General features: G+C 36.7%; 1 protein-coding gene across 1 annotated transcript; it reads right to left on the reverse strand.

Annotated features, from left to right (window-relative positions):
• Positions 1-8,727: 8,727 nt before the first annotated feature.
• Positions 8,728-9,891, reverse strand: LOC137583595 (proteasome subunit beta type-5-like). The gene is made up of 2 exons (XM_068298682.1): positions 9,655-9,891; positions 8,728-9,593 (listed from the first exon to the last, which is right to left on the reverse strand). Exons 1-2 carry the CDS (start codon positions 9,799-9,801, stop codon positions 8,793-8,795), a joined length of 948 nt encoding a protein of 315 aa, XP_068154783.1. The 5' UTR covers positions 9,802-9,891; the 3' UTR covers positions 8,728-8,792.
• Between the last annotated feature and the right edge of the window lie 2,875 nt (positions 9,892-12,766).

Here is a 12,766-nt window from a genome sequence, read left to right on the forward strand (position 1 = left end):
TTACCACCAAATTCAAAATAACACTGAAGACCAGCGAACATCGGGCACGAAGCGGAACCCGAAGCATCGGCATAGGCATAACCCAGTGGACATTTTTTTTGCGGTGTTTGTGTGTATGTATGTAGATATAGCCTAAGTTAATGAAATATGTCGAAGCAGATTTAGTTGAAACTGATTTTATTTTATATTAGTATTTAAATATACGAAAATATAATAAATACCAGTTTGGTTTTTATATGGAATAAACTAGAAATAACATTATGTTTCGCAGATAATCTGTAAAATATAGTTGGCCGATACCTGTAAAAATTGTCCAATGAAATCAGTTGATCATGTCAGCTAAGATCATAGAAACATACACTATGTATCATCCACAACCGTCACTTATATTCTATATACTTGTTAAACATCAAAATATTCGATGCATGATTAAAATCAGTTTTCCAAAAATAGATATATTTCTACATTTAATATTCCATAATACTCAATCAAATGGCATTAACGGGAATACCCTAGCTATGTTTACATGGAGTTCTGTTAATAACAGACTTCCCCTCAACGAGTCTGCTAGCCTAACATGATACTGTTAATGGCCTCTGCTAAATGTTCGAGTATGCCGACAGCAATCAGTGAACAATTCTCTGTTAATCAAGAGCCAGTAACATGGTTCATTTGAATTGCTTTATTTGATTGAAGACTTAGTCTATAAACAAAACTCTTCTTGAGCAAAATAAAAGGAGAATATCGAATAATTTTTCAGAATTATGCCATTAACAAAAAGCAAACCCAAAGTGAATAAAAATCCAATTTCTCCGATCAATACTTATTTATACTCACTTAGCTTAATAATAGCATAGGAAACAAAAACGAGATTATTCCTTCGAATTGCTTAAACAATAACCAAATTGTTGATCTAAAATATTGTTCTCGACCAATCCATTAAATGGAAGACATTTCATATAGTGGTCTGATCCAGCTGAATCGGACATGATAAGTTTTGGGTCGACGGATGAAATGAAATCATTATGCCAATGCCAATTTACATACATATATACATACTTAGGTACACTTTATTGGCCAATATTAAAACATAATTTTTGGGAATGTCTTTAATAATCGAGACAAGGAAAATCAATTTTGAACCAAAGAAACCAAACTCAAAGATTTTTGAATTAAATAGATCTAAATATTGTTATTTGAATAAACATTTGTATGCACTCTTGTGTGTGTGTGTGTGTGTATTTTAGTTCATCTGCTTTGAAATGCATCGCAAACTAATATAAAATAAGTAAAAAGCAAACATTCCGTATGAAAATGCTTGACAATAATGGAATAAACTAGAAATAAACAATTTATTTGACAAGCAATAATAGATTTGTGAATGAAAAAAACTAATAATAATGCAAAATAAATTGAATGCTGGCTTATCAGAGGCAAACAACCAAAGAGAAAAATTAAAAATATATATATTTCAATGCTCTTTGGGTATTCAAACAAAATCAAACAAAAAAATCAAATCCTTTTTTCTATCTCGTAAAAATCAATTTTCACCTGTGGACGGTACCAAAAACAAGATATCGAAAAAACAACCTTTTTAAAATTTATATAATCAAATAAGAAATTAAAATTTAGGCGTGGGCTAACATTTGTAATATTTTTTGTTTATATATCATTTTCTTTGCATAATAAGGATTTTTGTTAAATTCAGTGCAAACTTCCAGTTTGAATGAAAGATTGACAATTTGACAATTGCCTTGTCCTTGTGTTTTCTTATCAAATTTTGATAGGCCATTGGCGCTTAAATATTTGCTTAGGTAACTACATAGATATATATGGATATATATATATGTCGACCGATATTATGCTTTAATTAACAAACATAAACAATTTTCTGAGAAGAGCAAGTTAGATAACGAAATTCTCCCTTCCTTTTGAAAAAAGGACAGAATAAGATAGAGTGAGAAAGACAGAGAGTAAAAGGTGAACCAACCATACTGGACCCTGGGGATGATCGAAGACAACCTTATATCCTTGAAGTACTGCTTTTTTTCCCTTAATTCAAATAGATCTTTAAAGATCTTTCATTCAAATCTCCAATTCGAGTATAAGATCTTTAAAGATTCTCCAAAAAGTAATTGTAAGGATATATATTGAAAAATGATTCAAATATTTAAAGATAATGCTCAACTGGAAAGTTTGTTTGTTTTTTATGGATCTTTTCCTTTCATACGCCATATGCCCCATCAGTGCTGGGTATCAAAATTATCTACGACGGAAATTTGACACTTTTTTGTTGGTTCAATTTTTTTTCTGCGCTTGTTTTCTGTTTGGTTTATTTTTTTTTTTTTTTTTGTGGCAGGCAGCCTATTGGCATCATAAAATTTGTCAATTTATGGAAATGTAGCCAAAATACAAAACGCTGCCACATTTGGCCCATTCGCCGCACACTAAGAGGCAAGCAGGAATGGTGGAGCTGGTGAAAAGAGGGAGGAGAAGGAGGAGGTAGAGACCTGCCAGGTAGCTCTTCTCCTTTCATATCTAAGCGATTTTTTTTTTCCTGTGGTTTGTCGGTTGCCAAACTGAAGGGTCACACCTTACGCCCCCCGCCTTCCTGCGATTCCCAACCATTTTGCTGCCACCCTTCGGTTTTTTGATAGCCTCCGCCCGTCGTTTTTTTGCTTTTAATAAAGTTACAAGGCTGACGACAGCAGCAAAAAGGAGTGGTGAAGGAGCAGGTGGAGTAACGGCAGCAGTCTGAAGGGTCCTACGTGGGTTATAAATAAAAATACATTTTATGGAATGCGTGTATTTGAAAATATTGTAACAGCCAAAGACCTTCGAACGAGGAGGCACTGGAAGCAACAGAACATCATTGCCATGACGATGATCCTAATCATGAATTGAAATTATTGTCAATTGAAAGTGTATTTATAATGGAGGGAGTGAATATGGCCATCAAAATTAGTTAACCAAACACTGATCAAGACATTGTGAAGATTAGTTACCTAGTATCTTCGACATTTTTCCATTAAAGATTTCCATTCATTTTCATTTTGCCTTTGACTGACTTTGACTAAGTATTGCATACTTATGGGGGGCAGGATTCCACTACTTTCACAGCCCTAGATTAAGCATTGCATAAAAGATTCGCAAAAAACATATCCATCATGACTTTACTTGGATTGGTTAACAACTCTAAGTTAGCGATTGGATACTAAATGGACTTTAATGAGTCTCGTAACTGATTTTCATCAAACCTATCGTAGAGTTTTAAGAATCTCCCTGCTTGGTAAGACATTGGTCAAGGAGTTTTGACTAACATTGGAAGCCATGGTTAAAGCCTCTTGAGAGAAAAACTGTTGGAGTGGCAAGTAAGTTTTTAATCCGAAAAGGGTATACACAATTTCATTTCAATTTAAGAATCGAGGGTGTTTAATTTCTTTGTTTGTACTCTTAACTGTAAAATTGTTGATGTTGTTCTTGATGATGGTGTACGAATACGACTCGATTTCTTTACTTCTTTTGTTCGTACTTATTTTTTATTTTGTTTGGGGTTTGCATTTTTTTTTTTGGTTTTTTTGAGGTAGGCGCATTTTTGTATATACATACATACATGTATGTATGTATGTGGTCACGTTTATTGCCTTTCGACGCGTTGCCAATACAACAACATAAAAACAAGAAGAAAAATTGCTGGCGCAGCAATAACAACAACAAAGTTACCATAAGTTACACAAGAGTTACGACATTAGGATACCCTTGATCACAATTGAAATTGAAATCAATCAGAAATAGCTAAAAACTGAAGCCCAATCAAAAGAAAGTCCATTCAAATATCAACCAGAGTCAACTCCACAAGGATTACACGGAGGATTAAGGAGGAGTTGCGGAATTTACATCAAAATCACAAACATTCATCTTTCTTTCGGTCAACGTTTTCTTCTAAATTTGGGGTCTACAACTTGTTCATTGATTGTAAACTGACACACAACATACTCTTCCTTTTTGCAGTTCCGTGGGCCGTACAGGGTATCACAATGCGGGCATAACGCTGACGAATTGAAGGCAGAGACACTGACTGGAGGGTGTTAGCCCGGGCACGGCACACGCAAATTTGTTTGGCTCAGCAATTGGCGTGACACTCTTTTTTTTTTTTTGGTGGTTATTGTTTTTGGTTTTATGTACGGCCATGGGGATAGGCACTGGAGATGAGAAATGGATGCGTGTGTGTGCGAAGGCTTCTCACTGCACCATGGGTAAGATGTTGTTTTTCAGCTACAAGTAAAGCCTCCAAGGAATTCAAAGTTTAAAATAAATCAAGTCCTTGCTTTTGAAATACCTAAAAGTTACTTTTAATTTTCGATTTGGTGTTGTAAATGTGAAAATTATGATGCCCATTGTGCACTTCAGGCTCCTCGTTTTAAATCAAGCCTAGAAGTATGCAACGCACTTTTTTCAATTACAATCAGTGGGCGACGTAAACAATTTTTTGTGGGTAATTCTTTTTGTTCTTTTTGACAATTCTCTTAGACTATTCTATCCACCACAGAGTTCTCCTCGTTCGGGTTGAAGAAAACAAATATTAGCCCTTTTAGAACGGATATTGCAGAAGAAATAAATGTACATAGATACTGTTGTTAGATAAGGATAACCTTTAAATAACTTTTACTTACTATAATGCCGCCAGCACGGCATTTGCTAATTAGGCCATGAAATTGTTCACTTACAATGCGGCACAGCGACTCGATAGTAATACTTACAAACAGAGTTGTGGGGATATCGCCCAGTTTCATTTGAAATCTACTTCTGGCCAAGACAAACATTTAACTTGTATTATATTTGGCATTCATTTCGATGCTGAATTAATCAGTTTAAACAGCAGAACGTGAACAGTTTAACGTCAGATTTTTAATTGCTAAGTACCTTAAGTCGAATAATACCCATAAAGTAATTTATTTTTTTGGGTATTATAATAATTATTAACCAATTCAGCTGAATTCTTCATACTAATAAATAAAGTCCAATGATGTTGAATCCTTCATCATTAACCATCCAATAACGCTTGGAATTCATAGTGTCTTCATTTCATTAACTATGCGGGATTCCAAAAGAAGACACTTGATGACATGATGACCAAATAGCACGTTTTTAAAACATTGGAATCAATCGAGTTACCAGAAATTCCTTTTTCAATTGTTATTTCATGAAAGTAATTTGGAGGAATGTAAATTTTAATGCTTGTTGTGATGTACTTAGTCATGCCTTTTTATAAAGTTTCTGGCAATTGTTGTCCTAACTTTGTTGTGTTTCGGGAAGTGAAAGTAAGATCGAATGATAGATTAAGTGTTGTTTGTCAATTTGTATGTATATGCATTTTTAATTCAATGTTATTAATCTTTTTTGTCCGATTTCTCCACACATCGTAGATTTGCGTCATGCTAAAAGTGGCAAATTTTTTGTTGCAGTATTGTCGTAGGAAGTTGGAAAATTAAGATTACGGTTTGTAGTTTATAATCCATGAAGTAAGTCGTCTCGCCGACTTCGCTAAACACCAAGTAAACATAAATCTTAAATTTTACACTTACACTTGCTCTCAAATGGAAGAAGAATACAATTCTATTTTGAATGACATGTGCAAGTACTTAAGAATAGACCAGAAGTAAATCATAGTTTATGATTGATGAAATATTTGTATTTAAAACACATTCTATACAATTTAGATAGAAAAGTTTCTAATCATCATCTGAGGTAATTGACATCATTGTTGCTTCTGCAGACATCCCACTGCGGTTGGACAATATACTGGAAGTGGACTCTAAATTCGTTGATGAATCCGTACTCTCTGCCGTGACCGTAGGCATCTGGGTGGGATTGCCCAAAGAAATCTCACTGGAGCTAGCACTGGGAATGAGCCATCCATCATCCTTCAGGACCCTTAGCACATCCTCCACATGAGTGCTGGCGAAATAATGTTTATTCTTCTCATATATGGCGCCAGACTGGATGGAAGTCTTCAAAACATCGAGCAGCTGCTCCTCTACCGTTTTACTCTTGATCGCATCCGTCTGACTTTGAAAAACGGCCATTAGTTGATCTAATGTTTGCGGGGCCAACCTAGCGCGGAGGAATTGCAGGACTTTTGCTTCATTGACTAAAATTTCTGCCATTATAATAAATGTGACAAAAAACAAAAATTTCTATTAACAAAATTTCAAAAATATCGAATAGATCCGTATTCTAAGAGAACTTGGAATTAAATGAGACTACAAATCTATCCTACTCCTGACATTGACTTTAGTGAAGGCATGATGAGTGAAGGAAGAAGCAAGGCCAACCTAATATCCATTATATTATATCCACTCAATGAGGTAGCATTTCGAGCAAGTAAGAGTTGTATATATTTTTGTTGTAAACGGATAAAGGATAAATGGATCCCATAAATTTGTAAATCATTCCTTCTGAATCGACTGCAATCTCATTACAAATTCAGTTGCGAATGAGTATTGAGACTAAAAACAGTCTATGTTTCTTTAGTGTAAACATTAGAATATCTTTGCAAGTAATACAATCTCTAGCCACACTTGAGAGAAAGAAGAACACAACTCTCCAATCCTGTGATAACATTATTTTGTACGAAAATTATATTGCTCAAGAAGGAATTATAGAAGTCATCAAATTGCTATACAGACCACCAACTCTCTGCTCTGCTCTTTCAATGATCTTTAGATAATTTAAACTCGAACTTTTTTATATATGAGATTCTATTTGGGTTGGTAGAAAGTCAATTACCACTAAATAGCTGGCTAACACTGCGTATGTGCAATTTATTTGACTGATCCTGTGGTAAATAGACAATGGCTACATCACTACATTAAACATGAACTAAATTTAAAGAAATCATTAATGTCCATACCTCAAAATTTATTCAATTTTGCGATATTTTAACAACAAGATTTTTCTAAAAATTTCTGAAAAGTTTGTATCATTTGCAAAATGCTCTTTATTCGCTCTAAATTCCTTGCTAAATATCGTTGGGCACTATTCCGTGATTAGCATCAAGTTAGTTGTGGCCCTGTTGCTTATGTACATATCTCTGAAATTGAGCAGGAGCTTGGATTACATCTTTCCCTGGCGCAGAACAGGGAACAGAATCTAGTATGGATTTTAGACTTAACAAAGAGTTTCAACTGCAAACGCTGGATCAAACGAGGAACCTTCTACAATGAAAGAGGTAAACAAGCACAAATGCCATTCTGAAAGATTCCAATTGGACACATTATAGGCAAGAAATCGGTTTGACTTGTTGACATCAGCGTTTTATTATTCAAGCGATATCAATCATTATAGGGCAACTTAAAAGTATGACCTATTTTTCATCCTTTTCTCTATCCTTGTTACTGGGTGCCACCTCAGAAGCCTCGCAGAAAGCACGAAAACGAGCGCGTTCCTGTTCCCGATACCGACGACGTTCTGAAGGAACCATGAAGGGTATGTACCACGGGGTTTGTGGAGCACTAAAGTTGCGGATTATAGGTAGGAACCTCAGGCTCGTCATCACACAAATTGTCAGTTGTTTCGACTTGTGGTTGATCCGGTACGGATGGAAGTTGATCGAATCTAATGGACATATCTTCACTTTTTCGGCTTGAACAGGTAGCGACATGGCCCTGTACAATTCAAGAATTCGCAAATGTTAGTAACAGAGAGTTAGGTTCACGTACTGCATAAAAGGAACAAGGTAAAAAATAAACAAGGACTAAGAATTTCATCCCATCGGCTTATAGTTCTGCTCCAGTAAGATTTCTTTGTCCAATCCCACCCAGGCACGGAAGAAGGTACAGATTCATCAACGAATTTGAATTTGCTATCCAAATTGTAAAGAATAAAAACGGGTTTAAATATACATATGTATATTTCATTTCAACATTCTGACGATGTCAATTATAACCACTCAATAAGGTAGCATTTCGAGAAATAAATAGAAATAAATTTTTTACTCCATAACGTCTATTTTCTAGTGAATTATCTTATTGTTAAAAAAGAAATCTTATCTAAAGTCTAGGGGTAAGTTGAACGCTATATTTATTCGATCTGGCCGAGTCCGAGATATACACACAACCCCTGCAGTATATGGAACCCATTTTGGAAAGGTATAAAAATTGAAATTACTTTCAAGTCCACTTAAAGTGCCTGCGATTAACTGTGTGGCGTTTAAATTGTATGGCCGACTATGGGGCATTAGTGCCTAGGACCAATCCAGACAATGGCAGCTATTGAATTGAATTGAATTGGCTATAACGTGGTGAATATTTGGCCAACAAGTGTGATGGGACTTTATTATGGCACCACATACATTTGAAGCAAGGAAACTAGCCAGGACTCTTTGTCGAGTTTCTCAAGATCATTGTTAATGTATGATCAACGTTTTTATTACTTTGGTCTTAATATTTTTAGTTTTTCTCCTCATTAAGGACTTTGGAACTGTTGAAATAGATTGGGATCCCAAGAAGAGGGCGGATGTGAAGAGAGAAAGTCGTAGGCCAACTTTTCGGTTATTATTATATGAACAACGAGGATCCGGCTTCGAATCCCAGGATGGAGTTTTGTGTTTTAGAGGAAGATGAAAAAGGAGGAATATCTTACAGTGTAGCCAGTCTAAGCCAATCTGTATCTGAAGAACCAGAGCTAATTATAGCGAATCCATCAGATCTCACCAGTTAAAGACGATTTATTTTGAAGATAATCTTTATTTCTATATTATTTCATTCATGAAGCAAATAAACTTATTTCCATTATCGAGTGTCATCGTTATTGCCATCATTGTCTTCATCCCCTTCCTTTGGGATTGTGCATGGCCTCTTCTTGAGATCCAAACCATCTCTGGCAAAATACCTTTCCTTAGAATCGACATCGAGCGTTGGTTGGTTGTCAAAGTTCTTAAAGCGTTCGTGCAATACGACAGAATCTGTACATGAGATTTTTTTCCAACCATCCTTAGTGATATGATAGACGCGCACAAGTCCCCCCGTGTAACTGTCGCTATAGGTGGCGTGGTAAAGGGCACGCTCTGCCAACGTAAAGGCCTCCTCGTTGGTCATGTCGAAATGGAAATTCACGTCAAACACTCCCATAGCAGCAAGTGAACCGCTTCCCACTACGAAATTGCTGCCATACAGACGCTCGCCATCGGAGTCGACATAGGCGAGTTGAGGACCTTTTGGACCCCAGCCTGCCAGCATCATGCCCATTGACAAGCCCATATCCAGCATGTGAAAGGCCGTATTGCAGATCATTCGTGCGGCTGCCCGCACTGGCAATTTACGCTTGAAGCGCAACTCGTAGAGGCGACACTCCCGCATTAAAACCCGATCCCAGCAATCGGCGGCACAACCGGCCATAGTGCCCAGCAGATGATCACTGATCTCTATAATTTTCTCCACCTCATTGGAGCCAATGAATGTGTCGGAAGTACCACGCGAATCGGCACACAAAACGATCCCACCTTGGAATATAAAACCCAGCGTGGTGGTGCCACTGGTGACATTTATCTTTGTGCTGGTCTTCTCGAACAGCTTGTTTATATTCCCAAATGGCTAGACAATACGTACAGAAGCTTCAGATAAATGAATCAAACAAAATACTTCACTCACTCACATATGGTGTTGGCGGCAACACCAACTTGAATGGATTCTGAAAGTTAATGGAACCCATTGCAGCTTGATTGCGCTGTCCGTGGTCGAGAATTTCATACGGAGTTGCAAAATCTAGTTTGTTCATACCGCAAATCCCTTCCAATGCCATATTGATAAATATTTATGGCTAGCAAAATATACTCGTAGGAAAATCACAAAATTTCCATGTACTCAAAGTTTGATTTTAGAAAATATACTGTTATACTACGCCAGTTGGAAAAGCAACTGAATATTTGCCTAGCTACAATCTGTAAAACAGAATATATTAATGACACTTTTCAATCAGCTTGCTTAGCTGCTGAAACAAGGGTCAGAAATAATCGTGCATATATTTTTGTGTGAATTTGTTCCGTTTTAGTCACTTTTACTTCTTAGAGGCGAACGATGAGGCCCAGGATAGTGGTATCATCCCATGAACTGAACTGGCTATTCCTTCATCAGGAAGTCATAGGAACGTTCACCTGATGAGTGCACTTACACTGGCTATAATAGCCAGGCGAAGTCCTTTGCTTAGCAAAGTTGTAAAGCAAGGAACATTTCAAGAATTGCCCTCCATGAAGTAGTTATCATAGCACTTTGGGCTCATGGGAAGAGAGTTTAGATGGTTTGAATGGGTAAAGGGGCGATGAAGATTGCCATTCCATCAGTTGCAGATCTGCTAAGATCCAAGTGTCGGATGTCATTTCAAGAAAAGTAGATGAAACTTTGTGAATCTGTAATTCTGTTCATTTTCACCCGATTTTCAATATTCATAAATCAGTTTTCTTATAAGAAAGTCTTCTCAAAGTTTGATTGAATTGATTATGACGAAATTTCATTCATTTGCTTGATTTCACATTGGAAGAAGATTTGTATACCCTTGCAAAAAGGTTACATTAATTTTGGTCAGAAGTGTGCCTGAAGGTCCTTATCACCCTACCATTAAAGTTATTATTTCTTACAAATCCGTTACTAATTCATTGAACAATAACTCAGTCTCTCGTCGTAGATGTTATCGTAAAACAAATTTCAATCTTCTTAATATTTCTATTTGAGTGCTGTGCCATAGATTGTGTAATGAATTTCCTCTTCTAGTCTAGTTCCTTATGTGAATGTCTCTAAATAACATGTCCAAACACTTTAAAAGAAGCCCAAATATTATCCAAAGGACATCATCAATAAAAAAAAAGTTTATGATTGTTGAAATTTATTTTCAAAACACATCTGCAATTTGGATGACCCAATTGGCAATGTACTGGAATATATTTTGGATTCTAGACCATGTACTAGGAGACACTGCTCTTTTCAAAGAAATCATACTGTGATTGAACCAATCATGTTCATCCATCATAATCCATTGCACATCTTCCACAAGGGTGTTGGCGAAGTAAAATGAGCACTCCTCATAAATGGCACCAGATTGGGTGGAGGTATTCAAGACTTCCAGCACCTGCTCCTCCACTGCTTTGCGCTTGGTCGCATCCGTGATTTGATCACAAAAAAAAGCAAGGATTTCGTCCAAATGTTGCGGCTCGATCTTCTCGAGGAGAAACTCTACAATATTGGCTTCGTTCACTAAAATTTCCGCCATTGTAATAAAGGAGACAAGAAAACTAAATTTATTAACACAGTTCTGTTTTGTTTGATTTGTTGAATTGAAATGAGACTACAAATCCATCTAGCTTTAGTCGTTGACTTTCGAAAAGGCATAATGAGTGACGTCAAAAGCAAGGCCAACCTGATTCCCCCTTTCATCGTTTTTTGAATGATAATCCTAAAAAAACTAAACACTAATTTCAAACGCAATCAAAGTAGGAGAGTTGGATCTCGATTCTAGACGAAAAAGTGGATATCAGGTTGGCCTTGCTTCTTCCTTCACTCATCCTGCCTTCACTAAAGTCAATGTCAGGAGTAGGATAGATTTGTAGTCTCATTTAATTCCAAGTTCTCTTAGAATACGGATCTATTCGATATTTTTGAAATTTTGTTAATAGAAATTTTTGTTTTTTGTCACATTTATTATAATGGCAGAAATTTTAGTCAATGAAGCAAAAGTCCTGCAATTCCTCCGCGCTAGGTTGGCCCCGCAAACATTAGATCAACTAATGGCCGTTTTTCAAAGTCAGACGGATGCGATCAAGAGTAAAACGGTAGAGGAGCAGCTGCTCGATGTTTTGAAGACTTCCATCCAGTCTGGCGCCATATATGAGAAGAATAAACATTATTTCGCCAGCACTCATGTGGAGGATGTGCTAAGGGTCCTGAAGGATGATGGATGGCTCATTCCCAGTGCTAGCTCCAGTGAGATTTCTTTGGGCAACACATTGTCCAATCCCACCCAGATGCCTACAGTCACGGCAGAGAGTACGGATTCATCAACGAATTTAGAGTCAACTTCCACTACATTGTCCAACCGCAGTGGCATGTCTGCAGAAGCAGCAATGATGTCAATTACCTCAGATGATGATTAGAAACTTTTCTATCTAAATTGTATAGAATGTGTTTTAAATACAAATATTTCATCAATCATGAACTTTTAATCTTTTTTGAAGCATTTGAAATTCTTGTATTTTGTTTCCATGGTTGCAATGAACGTCTTGGAATCATTGCAATCATACTTCATACTTTTTTTCATGAGTAATGTTTTTCTTAGCGGTAGCAATTGATGCTGATCTTAACATAGAGCTGACTGAATTACATTTACTTTAGAGAATAATGACAGCATGCGCTATTGATGCTGCGATCGGCATTAGTTGGACCGTTGCGTGGTCAGAGGTTAACCACTAATGTAATAGCTATGCCCTACACTCCTAGGCTCGTAAGGACAGGCCCGGCATTAGCCTTCGAGCGTTGCTTTATACCCTTGCAAAAAGCATTTCCGACCGTATGAAGTACATATATTCTTTCGTTCATATAGCCAAGTCCGTCCGTCCGTATCACATCCAAATACCTGATGAATGAATATGCCAAATTTGATCGGATAACGGTAATTACATAGCTTTCAAATAAACATATCATAACCATGACCGCGTTTTCCTCTTTGAGGCCTTTAGGTAAGGGAACAGTAACAAAAAAACTGGCAAGGGTATACGAAC

This window comes from Drosophila tropicalis, unplaced genomic scaffold, assembly GCF_018151085.1.
Source record: "Drosophila tropicalis isolate 14030-0801.00 unplaced genomic scaffold, ASM1815108v1 contig_867, whole genome shotgun sequence".
Lineage (NCBI taxonomy): Eukaryota > Metazoa > Arthropoda > Insecta > Diptera > Drosophilidae > Drosophila > Drosophila tropicalis.

Coding starts and splice junctions, on each gene's coding strand:
- LOC137583595 (XM_068298682.1), bottom strand. CDS start 9,801: ATGGCATTGGAAGGGATTTGCGGTATGAACAAACTAGATTTTGCAACT. Junction 9,594..9,654: donor TGTTGCCGCCAACACCATAT/GTGAGTGAGTGA, acceptor CGTATTGTCTAG/CCATTTGGGAATATAAACAA.